The 27,889-nt window shown below is 44.7% G+C and overlaps 1 protein-coding gene across 1 annotated transcript in view; it reads left to right on the top strand.

The window, feature by feature from the left end:
* Positions 1-27,889, top strand: part of ACVR1 (activin A receptor type 1) — an 89,577-nt gene that overhangs the window by 47,619 nt on the left and 14,069 nt on the right. The window contains exons 3-8 of the mRNA XM_077319999.1: positions 4,325-4,588; positions 6,361-6,569; positions 18,207-18,306; positions 21,805-21,951; positions 23,635-23,910; positions 27,480-27,677. Of these exons, the coding sequence (XP_077176114.1) occupies positions 4,325-4,588; positions 6,361-6,569; positions 18,207-18,306; positions 21,805-21,951; positions 23,635-23,910; positions 27,480-27,677 (1,194 nt within the window). The remainder of the gene's footprint in view (positions 1-4,324; positions 4,589-6,360; positions 6,570-18,206; positions 18,307-21,804; positions 21,952-23,634; positions 23,911-27,479; positions 27,678-27,889) is intronic.

The following is a 27,889-nucleotide window of genomic DNA, read 5'->3' on the forward strand; positions in this document are numbered from 1 at the left end:
TTAGGGGGCCAGCAATTAATTGGGTCCAATAGATAATCTGCAATATCACTTCATTTAACAACTGCTGCTTTTGTCATAGAAATGTAAGCTCTCCTTTAGCCTTTCTTTTTAAGATTTTGTTTCGAGCTTCCCGTTCTTCTACTGCTCCAAGGCAAAAATTGCATTTTCATTCTGTTTTGGAAATTCTTGCTGGAAGGGAATCCCTTTGCAACTTTGCTATTTCTGTAGTAGGGAGCTTTGACTTTCAGACACTTATACCCTGAAAATGTTGTTGATCTCTCTAAGGTGCTACTGGAATCCACTTCTGTAATATATATATTTTTAAGGACTGTGACATTTTGGGAAGGCATCAGAGCATCTCATACAGCACAGCGTGCTTAAATATATTTTGCTGATAATGTGGCCACACTTGAAATCCTTAATTTTCTCCCAGAAATACTTACTTAACATCTCCTTTCCAGCAATGTTGTCTTAAGTGACTTCCAAAAACAGAACAATACAGTATGTATAAAACAAAACTCTATTAAAAAACCCAAGAAAAAAGCATGGCCAATATATAATACAGCAGCTGCAAAAACATCATCAGGGTAATCTCACCTGACTCTTTAAGCAATAAATCTGGTGGGAGGTAGCCTAAATTTCTCTCTGTGTGTTAATCACAGTTTACAGTGCTTGAGGAACATTTAAAAAGCTTTGCCTTAGCACCTGAATCTTAACAAATTTTCCAGACAGACAGCAAGGCTATACCATTAACATCCCATTTCTTTTGGGGCTGGGTTGTTTGGTTTTGTGTATTCATGCTGCTATTCCATGAATTTACTGGTAGAGAGAGTAATCTCGGGTGAAATTCAGGCCTGATGAAATTCTCCTGTACTGAAGTAAGTTTACTTCTGCCATGCCACACTTCCATCTTGTTCATTCTTGTTGACATGCATATCCTTTCATTTGACCCAGTACAGGCTATCTCAACACTGACTTCTTTTTAATACACCTGCTTGCTATACTAACCCTTTAAGGAAGAATCCTATATGTATACTTGCTTTACTCGGTCATGCAAACCGAGGGCCCTGGCTCCCTTTATTGAATCAGTCCCATATCATGTTGGATAATCTTTTCCTTCTGCCGTGAACTATTCCTGGCCTTGCTGTCTTCTCCAGTGAATCTGGTCTTCTATAGCTGAAGATATATAAATGAGGCATATATAAACTAGATTGGTAAACAGCTGAAAAGGACTCAGTGAGGCAGAGAAAGGGTAAATGATATGGCGATTACAGGAAAAGGAAAAGGGGAAATAATGTGGGAGGGGGTATACAGAGAACGTGACGTCCCCTCCCCCCACCAGTCCTTGAGGTTTCCTTATTATAGATCTGGCCCATAACACAGCTGTGCCATAGTTTTCTGAGATAGTGGGTACCAAGGCATTGGTGGTGGGGGAGCGGAAGAAATAGGGACTGATAAAGGTAGGTTGGCCATTTGTGAGTAGAAGACAGGAAGCAGGAAAAGGGGAGAAACTATCAGGCTTTCAGTTAAGAAGTAGTAATAGTGCTGGTTTTTAAAATCACTATCCAAAGGAGTCTCAAAGCAACTTCTAAACACCTTTCCTTTCCTCTTCCTACAACAGATATCCTGTGAGGTAGATGGGTCTGAGGGAGCTCTGCGAGATCACCTCTAACTAAGAGAACTGGAACTAACCCAAGATCCCCCAACTGGCTGCATATGGAAGAGTGGGGAATCAAACCCGGTTCTTTCCATATTACCGTCTGCTGTTCTTTAATCACTATACCACACGAGCTCTTGAAAGTGAGAGAGAGGAAATAGTGGGGGACAGAGGAAAGAGATGCCTCCTGAAAGTTCTTGGGGGTTCCTTCTTATCTGACTTGTTCGTGTCGTTTGACTGAAGTCGCAGTGAGTTTAGGAGCTGAGTTGAAGTTTTAACCAGAGACCTTCTGGGGCCCTTAGTCCGTTTGATCCATTACGGGAGGTTAGTCATGCAGATACAGGATGCTGACCCAGGTGGCTGCCTTGTGTCGACGCCATCCATCCATGGTTGAATGTATTAACTGCATTCCAGATAGACCGTGGCTTAGGGCGGGTATTCTGATTTGGGGATGGGTATGGTGCAATCGCAGGCTGTATCTTCTGTAAAAATAAAAGAGGTGCTGTAGTGAAAAACTCAGGTCTGTATAGTGAATTATTTTTAGATGCTGCTTTGTGCAATTTAGCTTTGTTTGCTCTGTGGCCATATGCTATTTTTCTCAAGTTATGTCAGTATGGTTATTATTAAAACTGGGTAAAAAAAAACTCTTGACATTATGTTGCATTGCTAGCAAGTGGGCTGAAAGACTCCTTCGGTCCCCCCCCCACCCAAAGTCGAGCAACAAATTATGCTGAATAGCTCTGTTTCCCTCAAATTTCAGTCCGAAACATGTAATTCTGTTGTAAATGTTCGATAATGAATGGTTTATCAAGGTGTGTGCATCTTGGTTGGTGAGGCAATACACTTTATGAGGTGTTGAGAGAATATATAAACTTTCTGGAAATCCCACGGGGTCTACATACGTTGGCTGTGACCACCACCAATTTTAAGCCACGGCATAGTTATATATCTTTATCCATTGTTGTTCCTCTTAATGTTTGTGAAACACCCTGGGGGGTGGAATGGTCTAGGGTGTCCGAGTTGGAATAGGGCCAATCAGGGTGCAGCCAGCAAAGTTGGCTACACCCTGATTGGCCCTGCCCCTACAGCTCCCGTCCTCCTTCCCTGGACACTAGCCACTTTGTTCTCAGATGCCTGAGAGAGAGAGATACAGAGAGCCCTGCCAAACCACACATGACCCCTGATTACCTGCTTTGGCTCCTGCTGGGAGGGGGAGAGAGAGATAGAGAGAGAGATAGAGAGAGAGACTGACACAAAGTGCAAACGAGCCTTGATTCCATGCTAGAACCAGCCCTCATTATCCCTTATGGCTCCTGCTGTGAAGAGATCTGCAGCTGCCGGTGTCTCCTGGGTCCTAGCGCCCATTGTTTTCCTGGTTGCCATGGGCTTTCTTGCTAGTTTGTAATAATAGTGACGGTAAGACAGTAAGTGACTTCTTCCTAGTGGCTACACCTAGGAAGGTTAAAATATTAGTAATCTGATGGGAAGCTATTTCTTTTTTGCAACAGGCGGTACTTCCAAGCAGGTCCTGTTGCAAAAATTATTGCCTGGTAATAACTGCTAGAAGCCTCTCGTAGCTTTGTGGTTCTGCTGCCAGGGGAAGAAAGGGAGGCCATGTGGTAGGCTCTGGGGATATCCTGTTGCAGATGAACTCTGGCTTTTGGAATATGAGTTTATGAAAGCAAGTGGAGTCTGACCAGATGTGAGATAGCAGCTCAAGTCGGGCATCGTGCCAAACCACAGTTAAGGAAACCTAACTGTGGTTTGGTGCAATACCTAAGTGATGAAGCGTGTGAATCTGTTCTGAAGACTAAGCCTGCTATTATTGGGAAAGCTGATACTCTATAAAGTAAGAGGGAATTGGAGTGCCTTCTGGGTCTGATTGGAACCTTCAGTGTGTATTTTCAAATGTTTTGGCCTCTTTTAAGGGGATAAAGCAACTTTATTTCTGTAAATCAGGCTATCGTGCAGATTTGCATACACTATTATTAAACTCCATTAAAGTTGTGGTGGTAATTTGTGGAGTGTACCAACCCATACATTTGAAAAGGTACCTCCCACCACTCAGTTCTCGGGTTACCCCTTTAAACTATAAAGTTAGCAAAGCACACTGATAGTGCTGTTCTTAGAGTTATTTCAGTGGGCTTGGACTGCCAAGTCAAACCCTATGAATCTCTTTGCAGACCAGAATGTTAAACCTTCATGGTTTGGTTTCATTCTGTTGCTTCCCAGATTGGACAGGCATGGGTGTGCAAGCACACACACACACATCACAGTATGGTGTTCTGGTTAAGAGCAGTGCCTTCTTATCTGATGTGCTGGGTTTGATTCTCCGCTCCTCCACATGCAGCCAGCTGGGTGACCTTGGGCTCCCCACTGTCCTGATAGTGCTGTTCTTGCAGAGCAGTCCTGTCAAAACTCTCTCAGCCTCGCCTACCTCACAAGGTATCTGTTGTGGGGAGAGGAAAGGAAGGTGATTGTAAGCCACTTTGAGACTCCTTCAGGAAGTGAAAAGCAGGTTGGAAAGTGCAACTCATCTTATTACATGCACCAAACATATGTGGATGGAGCCACTTGGATCAAGCAGATATTTTGAAAATAATGCACTTGTTCTCATGTAATTGGCTGGCGGAATGGTGTTACTCATTTCCATTTTTGTCTGTCCAGATGCTGATCAGAAGCTGAACACGGAGTATTTTGAATGTGTGTGCGAAGGCATGTCCTGTGGGAATGGGGACCGCTGCAGCGGCCATCGGTGCTTCTCCTCCTTGAGCATCAACAATGGTGCCAAAGTGTATCAGAAGGGCTGCTTCCAAGTCTATGAACAGGGGAAAATGACCTGCAACACACCTCCATCTCTTGACCAAGCTGTTCAGTGCTGTGAGGGATACCTCTGTAACATAAATATCACAGCACAGCTGCGTGCAAAAGGTGACAGCTCGCTCTGTGTGTGTGTGTTTGTTTGTGTGTCTGTGTTAAGGGGTGACGTTGTCATTCCATTGTTTAGGAATTGCTTGGTAAGTATTCAGCTTTTGTTTGATGTCCTGGATTTGGGAGGGGGGGGACATGTTGAATTTTTGACTTTGGAACACAGCATGGCCTTTATCAGCCACTTATGAGCAGAAAAGATCTTCATGCTTGTCTAAGCAGGTCAAAAAGTGGTGATGTGACAAAGGGGGGACTTTGTCCATGTAGGCAGTGAATAAATTCAGGATCCAAGCCATAGAATGAGACCTGTTGTTAAAATGAGTCCTTAACTCCGGTCAGAGCATGAATTCAAGGCAAAAACAAGAGCAGGAAGCTGCACTCTGTATTAACTGACAGGGAAATTGCGGCATCTGGGCCCTTGCATCCCTCACTAAAATGTTGTAGCACAGAATGAAGCCATTGTGCTTTTTGTGCACAAAGTCTCAGGTCAAATTGGTAGCATTTCTGCTTAAAGCACCTGAAGTAGTAGGTATTAGGGAAGTCTTCTCTCTGTCTCAGACTTCACATCAGGGATTTCCAGCCAAGGTTCCGGGGAACCCTGAGCTCCTCAGGGGCTATATAGCATTTCCTAGAACGGGGTAGTCAAACTGCGGCTAGTCAAACACGTTTGCTGGCAGGGGCTCCTGGGAATTGTAGTCCATGGACATACACATACACATATAAATAAAACAAGTACCTAGTAAAGCCCTATGTCAGCAGTATGACTGCTTCTATATTTGGCTTTGAGAACCTCAAAAACTGCTCCTAGTTTCATAGTAGGAGGTTGATCGATTTGCTATCTTTACCATGTGACAGAACCTGGAACAAGGAGGGTGTTCCACTAAATCAGTGGTCCCCAACCTTTTTATCACCGGGGACCACTCAAAGCCTGACAATTTTACTGAGGCCTAGTGGGGGGGGGTAGTTTACTCCTCTACTCTCAACCACTGCCCTAACGCTCTCTGATCGCTATGGTAATGTTTAAACATCCCTTCAAAATAAGATACAGACACGCCACAACAATGAACATAAGGAACATTTTATTTTCATGGAAATTTTAACTCATGACAATGACAAATCAACGGGAACCCTGAGCTTGTTTCTCTGCAACGAGATAGTCCCATCTGGGAGTGATGGGAGACAATGACACCCGAAGTGTGTTGTAAAGGGCCGGGGGAGGTGAAGTAAAGGGCCTGGGGGGGGGGAAGGCGTCCTTCGCGGCCCACCTTCAATTAGTCGACGGACCACATGTGGTCCACGGCCCACAGGTTGGGGATCGCTACACTAAATCATGCAAAAATAGCTGAGTTCTGCATTTAAATTGTGTACATAAAGGTAAAACTATCCCCTGTGCAAGCACCGAGTCATGTCTGACCCTTGGGGTGACGCCCTCTAGCGTTTTCATGGCAGACTCAATACGGGGTGGTTTGCCAGTGCCTTCCCCAGTCATTACCGTTTTACCCCCCAGCAAGCTGGGTACTCATTTTACCGGCCTCGGAAGGATGGAAGGCTGAGTCAACCCAGATCCTGCTGGGATTGAACTCCCAGCCTCGTGGTCAGAGGTTCAGACAGCAGGTTGGCTGCCTTACCACCCTGCGCCACATATGAGCAGACAAATCCATATTTGACTCTCCTTGCTTTATCTGTACCGTTGATTGTATCCAAATTGTCATCGTTTGGTTTTGGTTTGTGTGGAGAATGTCTCACGGATTGTTTTGTTTTTTTCCCTCGTGTAGGGCAAGAGAAAGCGGTGGGATACACCAAGGAAATGCTTGTCGTTTTTATACTGGCTCCAGTGATAGTGTTGATAATATTTTCAGCCGTCGTCGTGCTGATCATCCACAAAGTGCAGCAGCACCATATGGAAAGGTTGAACTCAAGAGATGCGGAGTACGGGACGATTGAGGGACTCATAGCCTCCAACGTCGGTGACAGTACGCTGGCCGTAAGGAATCTTGTCTCATGATCTGTTCCTACTCCCGGCAGCTTTTCTCTGCTTCAGCTTTTGATCAGACTGCCAGAAATGTGATTCATGAAACGTTGTGTACTACGCAGTGTCTCTTTTTCTTACTACTTTTTAGATCTGAATGCTGCATGGGATAAAGCAGGGGTAGTCAAACGGCAGCCCTCCAGATGTCCACGGACTACAATTCCCATGAGCCTCTGCCAGCGAATGCTGGCAGAGGCTGATGGGAATGGTAGTCCATGGACATCTGGAGGGCTGCCGTTTGACTACCCCTGGGATAAAGGATTGACTGCTGATAAACCTGTGTTAAAATCTTCACTTCATTGTGAAGTTGCTGGTGTGGGGTGGAGTGGGTTTGGAGCTCAGCCGTAGAGCCTCTGCTTCGCCTGCAGAAGTTCCTAAATTCTGTTCTCAGTGTCTCCAGCTTAAAGGATCAGGTGGGAGGTAGTGTGAAAGGCCTCTGCAAGAGACTTTGGAGAGCCGCTGCCAGTCTGTTATTTTTATTCCATTTATTTACAATATATATTTCAATCCCGCCTTTCCACTTGGTCACGGTCACCAAGGCAGTGCACATAAAAACATTTGAACAAATAGAAACGGCATTTAAAATGCTGAGAGCCAGCTTAGTGTAGCAGTCAAGAGTGGGGGCCTCTAATCTGGAGAACCGGGTTGGATTCTCCACTCTTCCACTCGCAGCTACATAGGTGACCTTGGGCCACAGTTCTCTCAGGGCTTTCTCACCTCACAGGGTGTCTGCTTGCTTGTTTGTTTGTTTGTTTCTTAATTTCATTTCATTTATATACCGTCCTTCCCCGAAGACTCAGGGTGGTTTACATGAGACAACAAAATAGTACAGGTAACATCATTCAAGTAACAGTAAGGTGGTAACAACAACAATAACATTTACATAATGACAATAACAACAATAACATTAAAGGAAGGTGAAACTGCAAGAGCCTAACTTGTACTGAGACCCAGGGGTTGGGTGGATTTGTTAACAGTCATGGTAGGAGGGGAGGACTTGGGGGCCAATTGGAAGCGATGGACAGGTCGACCTCAACCAAATGCCTGGTGGAGGAGCTCCCTTTTGCGGGCCCTGTGGAACTGCTTTAGTTCTGTCAGGGCCTTGATCTCCTCTGGGAGCTCGTTCCACCAGGTGGGTGCCGGAATGGAAAAGGCTCTGGCCCTGGTTGAGGCCAAGCGGGCTTCCTTGGGGCCAGGACCACCAGGAGGTTGGAGGAGGTAGCGAGCAAGGCTCTTTGAGGGGTGTAGGCGGAGAGGCGATCCCTCAGGTATGCTGGGCTCAGACTGCATATGGCCTTGAAGGTGATAACCAAAACCTTAAGCCTGATCCGGAATTCAGTTGGGAGCCAGCGCAGCTGCTGGAGGATGGGCTGGATGTGGGACCTCCAAGGTGTTGCTGTGAGGACCCTGGCAGCTGCATTCTGGACTAATTGCAGTTTCCGGATCAAGGATAAGGGCAGGCCAGCGTAGAGCAAGTTACAGAAGTCCAGCCTAGAGGTGACCATTGCATGGATCACTGTGGCTAGGTGTTCCGAGGCCAAGTAGGGCGCTAGTAGTCTGGCTTGGTGGAGGTGGTAAAATGCCAGCCGCGCTACTGTCGTGATCTGAGCCTCATTGAGAGGCAGGCATCAAGTACCACTCCCAAGTTCCTGGTGGAGCGGGCCACTGTTAGCTGCACTCCATCCAGATTGGGCAGGCACGCTTCCTCGCTTGGACTTTCCTGCCCAGCCACAGGACCTCCGTCTTTGAAGGGCTGAGCATCAGAAGACTTTGCTTAAGCCATCTCATCCCTGCATCCAGGAAAGCTGGCTAATGCTTCTGGGGGAGAGTCAGGGTGGCCGTCCATCAGGAGGAAGAGCTGGGTGTCATCAGCATATTGGTGGCAACCTAGACCAAACCTCTGCACCAGCTGGGCAAGCGGGTGCAATAAAGATGTTAAATAGTGTTGGAGAGATAATTGCCCCTGGGGGACTCCGTAAGCCAGTTGGTAACAGCTTGATGAGACTCCTTGGGGTGGTAAAAAGCAGTATACAAAAAAACAACTTTTCTTTTTCTTATAAAAGAATTCAGCAAAAACACACAAAGAAAAAATACCAGAACTAAGAAAGAGGGCCAGAAACCATTTAGGAGGTATGGCAAATGAAACAAAATCTTCACCTGCTGGCAAATTACACAAGAAATAGATGAATTTCCCAGGGGAGGGTGTTCCAAAGTTTTGTTCAAGTGACTGAGAAAGCCTTTCCTTTGGGTTGTCACTTACCTCAGATTGCCGTAGTAACCAAAGAGGAAAAGTTACTGCTTAACATTAGGGGGACCTCCCAACATGTAGTACATCACTTTACTACTGCTTTACTACCACTATACTACTGCTTCACAACCACTTTTGAGAGCCAGTTTGGTGTAGTGGTTAGGAGTGCGGTCTTCTAATCCGGCATGCCGGGTTCGATTCTGCACTCTCCCACATGCAACCAGCTGGGTGACCTTGGGCTCGCCACGGCACTGATAAAACTGTTCTGACCGGGCAGTGATATCAGGGCTCTCTCAGCCTCACCCACCCCACAGGGTGTCTGTTGTGGGGAGAGGAATGGGAAGGCGACTGTAAGCCGCTTTGAGCCTACTTCGGGTAGGGAAAAGCGGCATATAAGAACCAACTCTTCTTCTGCTTTACTACAAGCTTTACTATCGCTTTACTACAGCTTTACTACCACTATACTACCACTATACTACTGCTTCACTTCCACTTCACTACAGATTTGCTATCACTTCACTACTGTTTTACTACCACTTTACTACTGCTTTACCATAACTATAACACCACTGTACTATTACTTCACCATTACTTCACTACCACTTTACTACAGCTCTACCACCGCTTTACTACTGCTTTACTATTACTTTACTACTGCTTCAGTACCACTTTAGTACTGCTTTACTATCACTTCACTACCGCTTTACTATCACTTCACTACCGCTTTACTATCACTATATCACCACTTTATTATAACTATACTACCACTTTGCTATTACTTCACTACTGCTTTACTACCAATTTACTATCATTTTACTACTGCTTTACTGTTACTTTACTACTGCTTTACTATCACTTCATCACTTCACTGTTGCTTTGCTGCCACTTTGCTACTGCTTTACTACTGCTTTACTACCCCTTTACTACCGTTTTACTATCATTCCACTACTACTTTACTACCACTTCACTATCACTTTACTACCAATTTCCTATCTGCTACTACTTTACCTTCACTTTACTATCATTTTACTACCTCTTTGCTAATACTTTGCTATTACTTTACTAATACTTTACTACTACTCTACTATTATTTTTATTATTTTACTACTACTTTATAGGCAGCTCAGGAAGGAAAACAAGGCAAGTAGAAAAGGCAGCTCTGCATTTTTAGATATACAAATAAATAGCTACTATAGTAAGCACGCCCAGTGTATGATATTGGTTACTAAGACAATAGACTTGGCAAGACATCTTTGCCTTTTGAAACCAAATGCTAAAAGTCTAGCACTAAATCAAAGATAAGCATTACAACTAGACATAAATGCCTGTAATGAATACAAATAACTGGTAGATTCTGAATTGTGTGAACAGAAAAGGTATTAATGGTAACTTTTAAGTGACCTACAATAATTAGTTTTGAAACTTATTTTCAGTTGTTTGTGAATGGAACAGGATTGTGGCAACCAGTTTCAACTGCAAATCATGCACCCAATGGAAAAGTATCTGCTTAACATGTAGTACAAGTGGGCTGCTACAAAAAGCTGATATTGTTCCAAATCTATCCCCTACTGCCTGGCCTCTGCAAGCTTTAGGTTCATACTATTTGCTCCATTAGTGCAAAATTGAAAGAGGTGGGCAGATGCCACTTTCCTGTTAAAGCCACACAGCTTCATTTTATGACGACTACTACCACTACTACTTCACTACTACTTTACCACTAATTTACTATTGCTTTACTATTATTTCACTAGTAATTTACTACCACTTTAGTGTTATTTCACTACTGCTTTACTATTACTTTACTAATACTTTAGTATTGTTTTATTATCATTTTTCTACTACTTTACTAATACTGCCATGCCAAAGGGGAGCCCCAGCCATGTCAGCCACTGGAGAGCACCAAAGGTGAGCCGGCGGCAGAGTGGCAGGGCAGCCTCCAAGGCAGTAGCCAGGGAGGAGGACGAGGAGGAGCCGCAGCCCGGTACTGACTGATCTACGGACCAGTACTGGTCCCCGGCGCAGGGGTTGGGGACCACTGATCTAGATTTGAAGTCTGCACTCCTAACCACTAGACCAAACTGGCTGGGATTTGATGAAACCATGGTTTTAAAAGCTTGAAGGAAGTGTTAGTGAAAGTTTTTTGGTAGATTTTTTAAAAATCAAATTACCACAATACAGAATGCTTCCTAAATACTGTTAAGCTCTTCTTTTGACACTTAGAATTCTATCTATTTTATTTATTATTATATGTATAATTATATTTATATACTGCCCTCCCCGGAGGCTCTGATTGTACCTCCCCCTTTTAACTTAATCCCCATGTGCTGCCACTATTACTACAAAACACGCATACTGCATGTCTGATTTGCACAAGTTGGGGGTCTTTTCCACACAACTGTGGGCAAGGGTTTTTTTTATTTTTAAAAGTCAAAAGTTTCCCCTGGACATTTTGAGCTAGTTATACACTTCCCCATTGTGTTCTCTGAAGAACATATGTATAAAGATTTGGAGCTTCCTGGCAGGAAGAAGAGGGGTTGGAATCTTTGTGTGTGTGTGAGTGTGCGTGCGTGCGTGCGCATGACCCTGATGAAGCTGGGAAAGAGAATTTTCTGGGTTGAAGGCCAAAAAAGACCCTAATCTGGATATCATCTTAATCTCCACATGTCATCATGGAAAATTTGTAATTATTTTTAAAAGAAACACTTCTAGAAATTTGGAAAATAGCATGGGAGACTGTGTCTTTTGGGCAATGTGGCTGTCGATTCTTGCCGTAAAATAGGAGGTAGATATTGCTCTGAGCTTGCTTCCTTTGAGCGTGGAGCGCTTCCCTAATATGGGCCCTCTTAATGATAAAAGGGGCATAGATTCTAAGTGTGGCAGGAGCAATTTAAATGCACATTCACAGCCCTGGGAACTGTGCCCACTTCAGAATAGTTGTTACGAGTTTCTCATAACCTGAGTATACCCTAATGATGACAGTACTGGCTCTGGCTGCTTCCTGCTGTTAGCAGTCTATTCCTGTGCTTGTGTGTCCATCGTTCCTCCTCCCATTACGTTGGCTTCTTCCAAGAAGCTCATCACAGTTTAGATCAGAGTCTCTCAACTTTTTCACCATTGAGAAACCCCGGAAACATTTTTTTAGGCTTCAAGAAAGCCCAAAAGTAGTGCAATCATACAGAATATGGTTGGGAAGCATACCTGTGTATATGCCTACCCAGGACTCCTTCCCTTCCCTTCCCACCCCCTCCGGCCCATCATTAGCCATTGGGGGGGCAACACGGGGTGACATGACCATATATGGTCATATCACCATATATGGTCATATCACCATATATGGTCATGTCACCCAATAAATGTTTAATAAATTTAAAAGATATATAAAAATTAAGTCCCGTCCATTTGGGAAACTCTTCCAGGGCCGCCAAGAAACCCCAGGATGTCATAAAAGCCTGGCTTAATTGGTCATGCTTGGCTAGCCCAAGATTGCGGATGAGCACAGATTCGCAGTTGGGTTTTCTCCAGCTTAGTTCTTGAAGAAGAAGAAGAGTTGGTTCTTATATGCCGCTTTTCCCTACCCGAAGGAGGCTCAAAGTGGCTTACAGTTGCCTTCCCTTTCCTCTCTCCACAACAGACATCCTGTGAGGGAGATGAAGCTGGAAGAACCCTGATATCACTGCTCAGTCAGAACAGCTTTATCAGTGCTGTGGCGAGCCCAAGGTCACCCAGCTGGTTGCATGTGGGGGAGTGCAGAATCGAACCCGGCATGCCAGATTAGAAGTCTGCACTCCTAACCACTACACCAAACTGGCTGCTACTCCTCACTGGTTTGCAACTTCTGGATAACGTGAACTGCTAGGTTAGCATTTAGTAGAAATGCTCAGTGTTGCTTGTGACTAGGTAAAGCAGCATTTGTGAATTTTCCAGTGAGATACTCCCGTCAATCTACTTCTTTACTATGCTACTGGCCTCAAATCCAGCATGTTAATCTACTTTTTCAAAACAAAACAAAAGTCCAGAGGCACCTTAAAAGACTTAACACCGTTTATTGTAGTATGAGCTTTTCTGAATCAGAGTCACTTCCTCCGATAGAGTGGGAAGAATGAAAATCATTTTCCTTATTTTTATAGAATGGATTGAAAGGAAGTTCTTGTAGAGCCAGAGGGGTCCCGGAAGCTGCTATACCTTGAGACCTCACTTATATAGATAGTCCTTATACACAGTGCAGTTGGGAAAATGTGGATATCTGTTAAAACTTGAAATATTACCACCATGTGGTTCTTACTTGCCTGTCACCTTTGTTTTCAGTTACTAAAGATAAATGGTAAAAAAACAGCCATGTGGTTTGAGAACTTTTATTTTTATTGAGTTTATTTTCATACTGTTATTTTCACGGTCTTAGTATTTCTAATAATTTTTTAGCTATCTTGGGAACTGAGGAGGTGTAGTGCCGGGTTTATTAAATCATTGGCAGCTGCTGTTAAAATTAAGGTGATAGCAAAGTGGTCATTCAGGGCTTTCGTTTAGGCAGCAATCACCCAAGTGTTTTACTTCTCATGAAGAGATGTCTTCAGACCATCTTGTTTGTTTGAGTCTAAATATCATGGAATTTGGTTACTAGTGAACCCACCAAAAAGTACACCAAATGTAATTAAGTGGTCATATGTAGAGGTGATACTTACCTTGGATTGGATCCGAAGTGTCTTTACTTCATTTACACCCTAAAGTGGCTTACATCATGCTCCTCTCCTCCATTTTATCCTCCAGGCTTTCTCACCCAGGCTTTTGTGAAACCTTGGGGGTTCTTGACAGCCCCGGAAGGGTTTCCCAAATGTGTGGATGTTAATTAATTTTTAATATTTATTAAACATTTATCATGACGTGACCGTATATGATCATGTCAACTCTCCCTCCCAAAATTGCCCATGATGGATCTAGAGGGGATGGGAACAGGAGGGACTCTAGATAGACTTAGAACTCAGCTATGCTTCTCAACCATATTCTGCATGATTATGCCACCTCTGGGGTTTCTCAAAGCCTGAAGAATGTTTCTGGGGTTTCTCAACCGTAAAAAAAAAAGTTGAGCCAAATGGAAGGGTGGTATATAAATATAATAAATAAATTAATATGGTGAGGGTGAAGAGAGGATCTGTAATAAGAGGACAAAATCAGTGAAAATTGCCCCACCCATTTGTGAAGACAGAAGTTGAACTTGGATCCAGTCCACAGGTTTAAGTCAGTGGGGAGTTTGTTGCTGGGCGAAGGAACGTTGTGTTACCACTCTGGATAACTGATGAAATTTTTTTTTTTGGGGGGGGTGCTATTTTGCTGAGCAGATGGATGGCTTGAAAAACATATTTTGCAAAGATGTTGCCAAAGTTCACTTAAAAGGCTTTCTTTTGTGGAGGGGGGGTAGAGATTGATGTTGATTTCTCGTTCCATCTCAGCAGACAATGTCACTTCATTGTTGGTTTTTCTTACACAAAGGCTGCTCCATTGTATTTGTAGAATAACACAGCTGGAAAATAGCCCAAAGAAACCTGTACAGATGAAACAGAAAAGGAACCCCCCCACACACACACTTCTTTATAGTGTTCTGGGTACCTGGTTCACTGTTCAACTTTAAAATGCACTCCTTCAGACTTTTGACACCTTCAACAAGAATTTAATTTATACGTTGCAAAATAAATTATACCCTGCCTTTCTGAGAGCTGCAGATAGCACTTGATAATACACATTAGGGGCAGTGGGAGATGTGGAATTCAAGAAATGAAGGTGGTGCTAAGCCTCAAGGTGGTCCTTGTAGTTGAATTGGGTTGCTACATCGTCGTAAAGATTGTTTTTTTAAGGAAACATGCAGTTGGGCGATGTTTTGCTGTGTCATGGTGGTGTTCTGCAAGAGCTCATTCTCAGCAACTTTGCTTTTGGTGTATCCTCAAAATAAATTGCTCCTCTTAACTATATTTAACTAGCACATCCCTAATTTCCATACAGGATATGGTCTCAGAACTGACTTGTTAAACCACGTACTGGTTGGAAGAAAGGTCATTCTCCTAGTTTTCAGACGATGTCATCACTAAGACCCATTATGCACGGGGGGAATAACGCACATTCGGGCTGGAATGGCAGCGACTAAAATCACGGATAATGCACGGTGCCAGCTGCAACCGGCCGCAGCTTCGGTGCATGCCGCTGAAAAAGCCGCGTTAGCAAAACGCGGAAGAAAGCGCAGCTTCCGGGTGACCGGGGCGCAACCAGAAGCGGCGCCGGGATTGCCGCGTGCATAATGGGTTACTCTGGGTTTTGCTGCCGTCACGCCCTGTCCCATGCATAACCGGTGTGCTTCGCATCTTCCCCCTCTGCGTTTTCCATGCGACCCGAAATCGCCGTTTCTGTGCATATGAACATTTTTGTTGCTCCATATAGACCAAATTTTTAATCAAGACCCCCCCCCCCCCGGTCAATGGTGTCCCGCTTTACCAATGTTAAAATCTGGTCACCTTACTCTAGGAACTAAACTTGGGATCATGTGAATAAATTTTTAAGCCCATTTTAGAAAGCTGGTCTATAAACCTTCAAAGCCTGCGGTGTTTCAAGGGTCATCTTCTATATAGGCTCCTCTCCTCCCATGAGGAGTCAGTAAGGTCCTGCTCCAAACCATGCTGTTTGTGGATATGCAGGAGTACTACATTAGGAGCAGGAAACGTTTTTATGGTTGCCCCAGTTTAACACAGGAAATATGTGAGCCAAAAATGCTCTTCTTCCAGGTCTCATCCATAGATGTATGCCACCTGTATGCCAGCATTGCTAAGAAAAACAGAGAATAATGTATTGCAAAGGGAGACTTCCCTGATTCCTGGTGCCCAGGTAGTCTGGTGGCATTTTGCTCTATGGGCACATAATTAAAACGTTCCTGGCTGCAAAACATCCATGCTAGTGAACTCTCTCACTTGTGCACTTTCCAGTGAAAGCTTGGCAGCTGCTTGCAATATAGATGGGGGGAGGGGGAAATGACTAGATGGGAGGGTACACTGTGTGATTGTGTGGGGCTCTTACCTTCGGCCAAGAGGAATGTTGAGTATTGGGGCGGCATGCTGGGCAGTTGTGAGGGGTCAGGTATTTTGGGCTGTTTGTAGTTAGAGAAACAATAAAACCTCGTCAAATACTCCCATGAAGTCAAGAGTGCCATTGTGCAAATCTCAGTTTTAGTTTGTCTGAAACATTACGTTATGGTGTAGACTGTTTATAGGGGCAGAGCTAGTGCTGCAAGAACCCTACATTGTAGCTCGGGAGGGGGGAATCTTCTGCAGGCAACCCTGAAAGAGGGCAGTGATTGACAGTCTGGGGGAAAGTGGCAGGAAAATTTCTCACACCCACCTTAGAGAGAAATTTACTTCAAATGAATGGCACCCAAAGGAAAGAATGGGCCACTGAGGGGACTCCACAACAGTCCTGTAGTAAATCTCTGCTGACAGAAGAAATTTCCATGAGCAAATAGGACTATTTTACCATCCCCCGGAAATGCTGCTCCTGAGTGAGAGGAAAACAGTTTAAGTGTGTTGTCTGAGGCTTAAAGTACAAGCTTATACTTTAAATAAAACTTTATTGGTCTTAAAGATGCCACTGGACTAGAATTTTGTCTCCCAACTAAGCACATTTCCTTTATGTTCTCAAATGCTTTTTTAAAAAATGTTTTGGAATATTCACATGCTGCCACCTTGTGGACATACCTAGAGGATTTCAGCTAGTGGCTTATTGGTAGAATATTTTGGTTGTACAGCTGCCAGGTTGACTTTGTAGAACAGTGCTTAAGTTTGCAGCACTATATTTTTTCTGAATATGGACAGCTTCAAGAACTGGCTGTTAATCTGTGCTGAAGCTAAAATAGAAAGCTTGGAAGGGTCAAGTTTCAGGCACCGCTGCAGATTTGTAAAGGTTTTTGTTAGGCTCTTAAAAGCAGAATATTGGCAGTTCCTTTTCTTCATTTCTTTGGCTACTTTTAACGGTTTGCTGTCAAAGAACAGCTTTCCTTTTAGGAATTCTGAAGTATACTAGTTTTTTTCAAGGTTTGGGCTGAACTTCACGCTGCTTCTCTTTGATTAGCACGTCACCTCTCCAAAATGCCATGTGGTTCTGACAATGCGGTTATAAAAAGAGTCTCTTCCTGATCAAGGAAGCTCATTGGAGGCTTCTGTGGCTGAAATAAATTGTGCTGAGTAGGAGCGGCCTTCAGAGCTGGGTTGATGTGCTCTGCATTGGAACAGTTAGTTAGAATCATATTTCGGTTATCTTGGACATGAAGCATTCACAAAACTAGCTCTGTTTCTTTAAGCACATTTTTAAAAAAACATTTTAAGAGTTCCATTACCAACTAGCATTTGACTGCATTTGTCGTGGAATGTTTCTTTGAGCTTTAAAATGATATAATTATTCATTCACTGGTAGGGGGAAAAAATTCCTTTTATGATCTGTCTTGCCAGTTTAGCCCTTAATTTTTGTTAGACTTCAGTGTTTGGGTAAAACAGGAAGATGCCCCAAGCCTAAATTGAGCAATGGTGATTTTGAAAGTAGATGGAATTTCATTATATACAACACTTAAATTACTGTAAACTAGGAAAAATTAGAGGTACCAGTAATTGGGTTGGTTAAATTCAGCAAGGTTGCTGAAGTTAAAAAAAGATCTCTGATCAAGATGAGAAATTATGGGAAATGGGAATCGTCTGGATGCCATGTTGCATTCCTTGATTTGAGACAGTTCGGACTTAGATGTAATTGATAAGTACATGAGGAGTCATAGTCCCCCATTAGGTTGAACAATGTCCTAGCATTTCTCATGGAACAACTTGGATCTGCCAGAACTTCTTTTGCTGATGGAAGGATTTTCAGCCATGAAATATGACTTCCACCCCCACCCCCTTGCAGCCCAGAATACTCCAGAGGATGCTGATCAGAGAGAAAACTGTGCTCCACGGGCAGAATGTCTTCCATCTGCGTAAGTCCTCTGGTGGACCCAAGGCAAAGGTGTGGAAGAAATGTACTTCTGCTTGTATAGTTTCTCATTCCTTCTTACCTACAGGACCACCTCCCACATGCTCCCCAGAGACACATGCAATTGGGTACACAAAATCTGCTCATGATCCCTAGCCCCCCAGAGAAGTTATTGGCCTCAACCAGGGTTTTCTTGGCACCAGCCTGTTGGAAAACTCTTCCAATTGACATCAGGGCCTTGCAGGATTTGAAACAGTTCCGCAGGGCCTGCAAACAGAGCTGTTCCACCAGGCCTGTGGTGTCATCTCCCGCTCGGCTTGAACATTGATACCCAAACGTTTATTCTTATTTCTCCACAGGACTTACTGGACCATTCCTGTACATCTGGGAGCGGCTCTGGTCTTCCCTTCCTCGTACAGAGAACGGTGGCTCGCCAAATTACACTGCTGGAGTGTGTGGGTTAGTAAATGCTAATCTGGATTTCAGTATCTCAGTTGCTCTTCTAGCACAGGTGGCCAAACTGTGGCTCTCCAGATGTCCATGGACTGCCATTACCATAAGCCCCTGCCAATTGGCCATGCTGGCAGGGCTCTCATAGTAATAGTAGTCCATGGACATCTGGAGAACCACCGTTTGGCCACCCCTGCCTCTAGACTGCTGGTTGTAAGCTTCCTCCTGTGCTTTGGTCAAAAGTATTGTGGGATATAGCGTGCTTAAATAAAAGTTTTAAAATCTGTTTACTGATCCGTTGCAAAGGGGGCAGTCCCTAAGAGTAAGCTTCCTGGCTTTCTATGGCATGATAATGCATGGTAAACAAAACCTACAAGTCTAGAAAATTCTAAGCATAAACAGGGCAGAAAAGAATGATCAGCAAGTTTTCTGTCTTGCCTTCTGTCAAGAAGAGCTAAGGACCCTGTTGGAGATATCTCATTTCCACAGGGCCTGCAAGACAGAGTTCTTCCACCAAGTGTTTGGTTGCGGCCAGGGTAAGAAAGATCTGTGTGGCCCCTCCTCCAAGCACCTCTAAGCACCTCCAAGTAATTACCTGGAGGCATAAACTCAGGACGGGCCTATCCAGTTGAGTAGGTTTTAGGGGGACTCGTTTTTATTATTGATTGATTGTTTTTGCTATTATTTTATTGGTACTTTTATTGTTTTACTATTATTTTTATTGTATTACTTTTATTATTCTGTTCTAAACCACCGCAAGCCGGCTGGCCCAAGAGCAGCAGTTAAATAAATAAGTGTCCACAGTACTTAGGATTTATGAGAAAGCCTTAATAGTGTCCTTACTTTTCAATAGTGATCTTTCCCTACGAATTGCTCCTGCAATTTGCATGTATTTTGGTGCTGCATCTTCCTGTGAGCCGGTGCCTGTCTGTTTAAGAGCCCAAATGTTAAGCCTGTATCGGCTTGCCAGTGGAATCTCTGGACAGGAAGTCTGTAGTATATAACATCAATACCTCGTGGGTATCGCGTATCCTGTTACCTTGGATCACACCTGCTTCTGATGAACAAGTGCCAGAACTGAGGTATAAAGAAGTGATACCCGCTTCAGGCCTGTCTTGCTGCCAAAGACAGCAGGTGGCATTGCACTGAAGATAAATTTATTTTAGGCGGTTCAGGCTGACCCTTGGGTCTGCAGACTGCAGGTCACGTCTTACCCTCCTCTGCAGTAGTGCTGCCTTTTGACTAGACGCATGGCTGCACAAATGTCTGCTGTGGCCCTTTATGCACCAAGCAGACTCAACTCTATTTCATGTACCCCTATTTCAGGGGGGCAAGCTGTGCGGGCCGGCAATAGGAGATCAGGATTCAAACCCACTTTAAAGACCAACAAAGAAGTCCAGGGGGCAAACTTTTGATAGTCTCAAAACTCTGACGTATCTGGTGAAGGGAGCTGTGACTTTTGTAAACTTGTATCCTGGATTCCTTTTTGGTCTTGAAGGTGCTTGTTGTTTTCTCGTTGTTGCCATCAAGCCACGGGGTTTTAAAGCAAGAGGCATTCAGAGGTAGTTTGCCATTGCCTGTCTATGCAGCATGGCCCTTGGTGGTCTCCCATCCAAATCCTAGCCGAGGCCCACCCTGCTTAGCTTCTGAGATCTGATGAGACCAGACTCTCCTGGGCTATCCAGGTCAAGGCTCTTTAAGTTGCTGCTGGACTCAGATCTTGCATGTCATGGGTGCATCTTTTGGAGAGGCTTCATGGGAGCCTTTGTGTTCTGGATGGATAGCTCAGCGGTAGAGCACATGCTTAAAGACTTGCACGCAGTTCCTGAAATCTATACTTCAAGGAGCTCAGGGGTGAGAAACTGGTTTCAGTCAGTGTAAATCAGTCATCCTCAACCAGAGTTGCTCCAGAGCCCGGGAGGGGTTACTCTAATTGGAGGGGATTTAATTTTTAAAAAAATATATATGAAAAATTAATTCACCTGGGGAGGAGTCGGGAACAGAGTGGCTTTCTGTGCATCTGTCAGGTCTGCGGTGGCCTTGCTGAAGTCACACACAAAGGAAAAGGAATGGGAGGGAAGAGCTGAATCTGCCGCTCTCCCTCCATTGGCTCCTCTCGTTTCCTCCCTCGGAATTACTTCTCAGAGTCCTGCCAGCAGAAAATGGCTGGAGAAAAGCTGTAGCAGGCCAAGGGATTCAGATATTCAAGCAGGAGAGGACTGTGTCAAATACCACTGCGCCTACTGTCCAAAGCAGCCATTTTATCAAGGGAAAGTGATCTCTGTAGTCTGGAGCTGAGCTGTCATTCCAGGGGATCCCCAGGGCCTACCTAGAGGCTGGCATCCCTAGCCAAGAGCTCCTACTCCTGGGTCCAGTGCAAGGTCTGTGCACGGCCTGCACAAGGATTCCTGCCTCACCAGGTTTCCTCTGGTGAGAGCCAGTTTGGTGTAGTGGTTAGGAGTGTGGACTTCTAATCTGGCATGCCAGGTTCGATTCTGCACTCCCCCACATGCAGCCAGCTGGGTGACCTTGGGCTCGCCACGGCACTGATAATATCAGGGCTCTCTCAGCCTCACCCACCTCACAGGGTGTCTGTTGTGTGGAGAGGAAAGGGAAGGAGACTGTACGCCGCTTTGAGACTCCTTTGGGAAGAGAAAAGCGGCATACAAGAACCAACTCTTCTTCTTCTTCTTCTTCTTGCCCTGGAAGCCATTTTCAGTCCTGGGAAAATATATTTTCAAGGATTGCCAACCTTTGGTGGTTCCTGGAGATTTCCCAGGATCCCCAAATCACACAGATCACTTCCCCTTGGAGAATTGCTGCTTTGCATGGTGGGCTTTATGACAGCTGCGATGAATGTTTCCTTGTTTTGTTCAGGCAAGGTACTGTACACACAAAAATAAAACTGACTTTTTATTGAAAAAAACTTTTTGTTTTCTGAGTGATGCCATGCACACTGTAAGCACATGACTTCCAGGGGTGTGGCAGGGAAGTGTGGCCAATGGGCATCACTTCTGGGGTTACTTGAAGCCTGAAGACTATTTTAGGGGTTACTCTACAGTATGAAGGTTGAGGAAGGCTGGTGTAGCTGTTACTGGGCTAAGAGACAAATGAGCTGGCTTGGTATATGGCAGCTGTCTATTTGTTGCTCTGTGATTAACAATACACTCCTATTGCTAGTCACCGCAGTCCTGGATTTAGACTAAGATTTAGATGCAGCACAGTAGAGCTTCAAATAAAAGAATCACCTTCCTGCCCCAGCCTCTTTGGCGAAAGAGATGTTTTTGGGATGCAGGCATTATTAAGGATGTTTGGGGTATGAGTCTCTGCTTTTCTCCCATCCGGCCAAATGAAAAGCCTTCACAGTGCTCAGGCTCCAAGTAACAATCCTTAACATTTGGGCTTTGATCTAAATTGCACGCTTTTGGTCTGATCCGAGTGCGAACTGTACTTCTTTCTCAGCTAATGAAATCCACCGGCACAATCTTTTCTGTTTGCGTTCGCTAGGAAAAGGTCGATACGGAGAGGTCTGGAGAGGACAGTGGCAAGGGGAGAATGTTGCTGTGAAGATCTTTTCTTCCCGAGATGAAAAGTCCTGGTTCAGGGAAACCGAATTGTACAATACGGTGTTACTGAGGCATGAAAACATTTTAGGTAACCGCGTCATTTTGTACATGGGCAGGAGTGGGGCAGTTGAGAACACTTGGCACGGGGACCTTTTCTGCGTCTCTCTTCTTACAGTGTAGATTTTTCTTGCATTTGAACCTAGGAAGTGAAACCTGTTCTCAGGGCACCAGATAAGTTTAGACTCAACCCCTTCCCCTTTCCCGGCTCCATTTCTCTGTTGGTGGAAAGTGCCGTCAAATCACACCGGATGACCCTGTGCAGTTTTGAAGGCAAGAAAGATTCAGAGATGGTTTGCCATGGGCTGCCTCATCCTGTGTAGCAATCCTGCACTTCCTTGGAGGCCTCGCCCATCCACACACTGAACAGGCCAGCCGTGCTGTGCTTTTTAGGTCAGGCTAGCCTGGGGCATCTGGGTCATGGCATTTCTCTTTTAGAAAAGCTGCCCTCGTGACCATGACCCCTTTGAGAAGATCACCAGAGGAGCATCGTATAAATACATCACTTTTATTTTAAGTACTTTTATTTTAAGTACTTTTATTCTGTTGTCACTCACTGCCTGCCAAGCACCCAGACCCTGCCTCCAAGGCCGAAGGCATGTCTACCTCTTCACCAGCTGTTTTTGCTGTGCCCCTTTAAGGGCTTTGAGGCCAGCGTGTGTTGAGTCAGAGCGGCCCTCTGTCCCTGTGCTCCTGCTGCCCTTTGGAAGTCCACTTCAGGAGTATGAACAGGAGCTTTTGTGGTTTGTGCCTTTTCCAGTACCTGAGTCATTGGTTCTCATATTTTACTTTTTAACCCTGGGAGGGACTGGATCGCATTTTTTTTTTCCTGGGCTTCATACTGACACTATCGAATCAAAAGTCAAGTAGCTGGACTCTGTCCCATGCAAGTCTATGCCCCAGTCAAGATATTTAAGATTTCACAAGACTCCTTTTTATGAATTGTTCAAGATTTTCATGGCCAGAGTCAGCTGGTTGTTGTGGGTTTTCCAGGCAGTGTGGCTGTGGTCTGGCAGCTTTAGTCCCTGATGTTTCGCCAGTAACTGTTCCCTGGCGTCTTCAGAGGTAGCGCATGGCAAGATGGGAATCTTTGCCACCGAGAGATTCCCATCTTGTTGTGTCGTACCTCCGAAAATGCCAGCCACAGTTACTGGCGAAACATCAGGGTCTAAAACTGCCAGATCACACCCTCACACAGCCCAAAAAACTCTCACAGCCTTTCTGTGTTTTCTGAGACTGACAAACAGGCTGACACCACTGGAATTTATGTAAATGTCTGTTGAGGAATCAGGGGAGGGGGGAGTTTGAGGAGAAGTAGCTGCATAACCATCCCTCTCATGGACACTTGTCTTAAATATTTTTATACAAAATGTCCTAGACTTAAGTTTGAGAACTGAAGAGGTGGTATTGATCAATAACAGGGAGGGGGGACCCCTGAATTCTGTTAGGAAAGACTAGGAATACCGTGCTTGGAGAAGACCTCTTTTTATCCCTTACCATGCAGTTAGCAGTTGTATGCCAGAGATGGCTTAAATCAGGGGTAGTCAAACTGTAGACCTCCAGATGTCCATGGACTACAATTCCCATGCTGGCAGGGGCTCATGGGAATTGTAGTCCATGGACATCTGGAGGACCGCAGTTTGGCTACCCCTGGCTTAAATAGTATCTGACTTGATCACCTGACCCCTGCATGTTTTTTCCTCTTCTCTTTCAGGCTTCATTGCCTCAGATATGACTTCCAGGAACTCCAGTACTCAGTTGTGGCTGATCACTCACTACCACGAGATGGGCTCTTTGTACGACTATCTTCAGCTGACGACCCTGGACACGGTCAACTGCCTCCGGATCGTCCTGTCTATTGCTAGCGGCCTTGCCCATTTGCACATAGAGATATTTGGGACCCAAGGGAAACCGGCCATTGCTCACCGAGACTTAAAGAGTAAAAACATTCTGGTGAAGAAGAACGGACAGTGTTGCATCGCGGATTTAGGTGAGTGGGTGTCCGTCTGTCTGCTGCGCTTGAAATGTTGGAAGAATGCTCTGGAAACACGATGCTGCACTTGAAGAGGTTTCTTTAGCACTAATTAGGGGATTTTGAGTTGCTTGGAAAGATTCTCTGGCGTCCACTAGAGGGCACTTACCGTAACTCTGCAGATCTCCTGTTTGCCAGGACGGCTTTCACCAGAGGTTACAACTTTCTAAATCAGGGGTAGTCAAACTGCGGCCCTCCAGATGTCCATGGACTACAATTCCCAGGAGCCCCTGCCAGCATTTGCTGGCAGGGGCTCCTGGGAATTGTAGTCCATGGACATCTGGAGGGCCGCAGTTTGACTACCCCTGTTCTAAATCATATTTATTATATGCAGTGTTTTGAAGAACTTCTGTAGGAGAATGCTAAATCTTTGGGGGGGGGGTCAGGGATGAGAGGTGAACAGTGTAACTCTCAACTGATAAGCCCCATTGACTACGCTGCCAGTGGCAGCTTTAATTTAAAGGATGAATGAACAGAACAAAGTTCAGTGGTGCCTTTAAGACCAGCCAGGTTTTATTCAAGATATATAAACTTCCATGTGCAAGTACACTTCCTATTGTGCCACTGGGCTCAAACGTTGTTCTGTACCATGCATAATTTAAATTATAGCTGCTGCTGCTGCTGGCCATCCCTTTGATACAAGTGATACAAACGGATATAGCTCAAGAATTAGTGCATGTTTGGGGGCAGGATGTAGCACATGTTGTCGGAACCTACAGGGGCTCTCGTTGGACAGCCTAGTTTATCGGAAGCATTTCAGACTGTAACGGAAATGCTACTTTGATATGTGTTGGCCTGTAAGAATTCGGCCTGTAAGGAATTACCAGATTGTTCCAGGCCCCATAACACCACAATTGTGCCCTGCAGGCAGCAGGGGTTTGTGAGCTCCTGGAAAAGAGGAGGAGGAACTTTTGGAGTTGGCCTCTGGGATGCCTACATGTGTATGCCTTGTTGACCAGGGCAAAACCACTCCAGTGGAGTTGTGGTGGCTACCATGGTACGTGAACCGCAGGGTGCACTTGGGTGATGCAATCCAGAACTCAATGCTTGACTTGGAGCACTTCTGCTGAGAAGGCTAAATGCAAAATCTTGGTTTGTATCCTACCTTCTTTGCTCAGCAGGGTTTTGCAGCTTTCCTTCCGCTTCAAGGAACCTTCCACTAACAGTAGTGGCTCTTCCGCTGGCGGAAAAGCCCATCAAAGGAAGGCTCCTTAGGCCAGTGGAAGCTTCCCATTTAGCTGAGCGGACTGGCCAGATGAAAGCCATTGAATTTGGGGAAGAGCTTGCTGGTGGTCAAGGTAATTCTAACAGGTGTAGTGGCATGAACTCCTGTTTGCATTGCTGTAACTACAGTAAATCTCAAGGATCTTAGGTGAGAGCGCTTGGTTACTATATAAAGTTTATTTGTTTGCGTTGGCCAAAGTTTGGTGTGTATCTAAGATTTTGAAGTAAATGTATTTTTTAAACTTAAGTGCTCTTGTCTCACCACTGATTCTTTATTGATGGACTCATGAAATCAGGAGTCAGATGGACTTGTTCACCTGTTTGCTTTGTAGTAGTTGCCAGTTTGCTTTAGTCAAAGTGGTGTGAGTTGGGAGCTGCAGCTGAATAAATTGTTTAATGCCCTGGAAGCACTCTACAAACAATCCCTTTAGACTTATTCTGAAGGATATGTTTTTTCCCCCCTGTCAGCACATCCATATCATTGTTTCTTTTATTTGCCTTTTCTATTTCTCATTTCAGTTGGCCAAATTTCTGCACTCTTCGTTGCCCTCACTTCAGGGTTTGATGTGCTCAGAAGTTAGAAAAACTAAAATGTTTACCTCCTTGAATGAGTTAACCCCCCCCCCCCCCCCGAGAACAAGCGAAGTCATGAAGCATTTCTGTTTCTGGGATAAGAGCATCTTTTGCCCATCCAACAAACTAAGCCAGGGGTATTCAAACTGCGGCCCTCCAGATGTCCATGGACTACAATTCCCAGAAGCCCCTGCCAGCGAATGCTGGAATCGTAGTCCATGGACATCTGGAGGGCCGCAGTTTGAATACCCCTGAACTAAGCAATGCAAAAAAATTAATTTTATATCTGATTTAAAAGTAGGTGCACTCAGTCTTTCCATTTTTGCTCTTTGAAGTGTGATTTAAAAAAAAAAGACTTTAATTTCATGGCCGTGCCACTTTTCCTAACCAATCTTTGGGTATGACACATAGTATGATTGTGGTTTTTTTCTTTCTTTTCCTTTAAAACCTCAAAATTGTAAATATTAAAATAGCGTTTAAGATACACACATAAGGGAGTGAGGCCAGTAACAGCCAATGGGGGTACATAAACCAAACCAAGCAAGTAGAGGGATGGGCATGAAATGGTCCATGACCTTAAATTCATCATGATTGTGGCAGGATCATGCCTCCCTTGAACCCAGGTTCAGAGGAGTCACCTCCCCTGGACCTTTTGTCCAGTTGAGTTTGGGCCCTTTAAACCTTTTGTTTTGGAGGAAAGCAAAATGGAGGTTTTAAATGGCCTACAGCCATTTCAGCCTCACAGCTTTAAATGGCTAGCAGCCATTTAAAACCTCTGTTTTGCTCCCCTCCCTTCCAAACTGCGGGAAGTGAAATGGAGGTTTAAAATGACAGCCACGTAAAGCTATGAATCCCAGCCCTGAAAGGAGGCCATGATTGATGATATCAAAGGCTATCGAGAGGTCCAGAAGGGATAAACGGGTTGCAAGTTTGGCTGAATAATGTATATTTATAGTAATCCATAATTAAAAACTATCATTGCCAAAAGTTTATCCACATTTGGTTCCATTTAACAGCAGCTCTGCATTTGATTTTTTCAGCAATAGTAATAAGATTGGAGCTGGCAGCAAGCCAGCTGGGGGGGAGGAGACTTTGGCATCTGCTTGTTTCACATCATTTGTGGCAGTTCCAACACCTGCCCAAGATCATTCTCCTCTGCATTAGGTTTGCAGTGTATTCCTCCCCTAGCGGAGCTCACCTTTCTCAAATTGTTAACTTGTATTTGTTGTGTCATTGTTCTGAATCTGTGTGATCTTGTTTCATGGACTCTTTTTTTCCCCCATTCATATTGTGTCAGCCATTCCAGGCTGACACGGCCTGTGTGTGTGCACCAAGTTACACACTGATGCCCATACCTCCCCAACCCCCCCCCCCCCCCCCGCCCCGGCATGCTGCTGGCTGCGTTGACCTGGAACAGCCGATTCGGACACCGCCGCGCACAACCGTATCATATTTTAGAAAGTTCTGTGTCCTCTTCCTTGATGATTAATTTCACTTACTCTGCAGTTTAACAGATGGATTTGGGCCTGGGACTCCGAGCACAAATCTTGTCTCAAAAACCCATTCTGCTTCTCATTTCAGTTAGGAGGATGAATCTCACAGCTTGCCAAGTTCTGTAGGACACCGGTCCCATAGTGACTGTGAGCTGCTTTGCTACCTAACAAGTTAACAGCAGTAAATTTTTAATAACACAAATAATCTTGTACCAAATCCTCTGTTTTGGGTTATAGGCCTCGCAGTCATGCACTCCCAAAGCACTAATCAGCTGGATGTGGGGAACAACCCCCGCGTGGGCACCAAGCGCTACATGGCCCCAGAAGTCTTAGATGAGACCATCCAAGTGGACTGTTTTGACTCCTACAAAAGGGTTGATATTTGGGCATTCGGCCTGGTCCTTTGGGAAGTCGCCCGACGCATGGTTAGCAATGGTAAGTGCATGTGTTTATGTGGCATGTCCTGTGACATATAAAATGAATTGATATTAAACAGCCAAGCATCTATTTCACTCTTCTAATTGGAGGTGCTTTCTTACGTTCCCTGTGTGGTGTGTTCTGCAAGTACTCCAGACTTCTTCCCCATACTTGCTCATGTGGTATTGTTGTAGTAATTGACATGCCAAACATTGCTGTCAGTTTTGACT

The sequence above is a fragment of the Paroedura picta genome, chromosome 2 (genome assembly GCF_049243985.1).
Source record: "Paroedura picta isolate Pp20150507F chromosome 2, Ppicta_v3.0, whole genome shotgun sequence".
NCBI classification, from domain to species: domain Eukaryota; kingdom Metazoa; phylum Chordata; class Lepidosauria; order Squamata; family Gekkonidae; genus Paroedura; species Paroedura picta.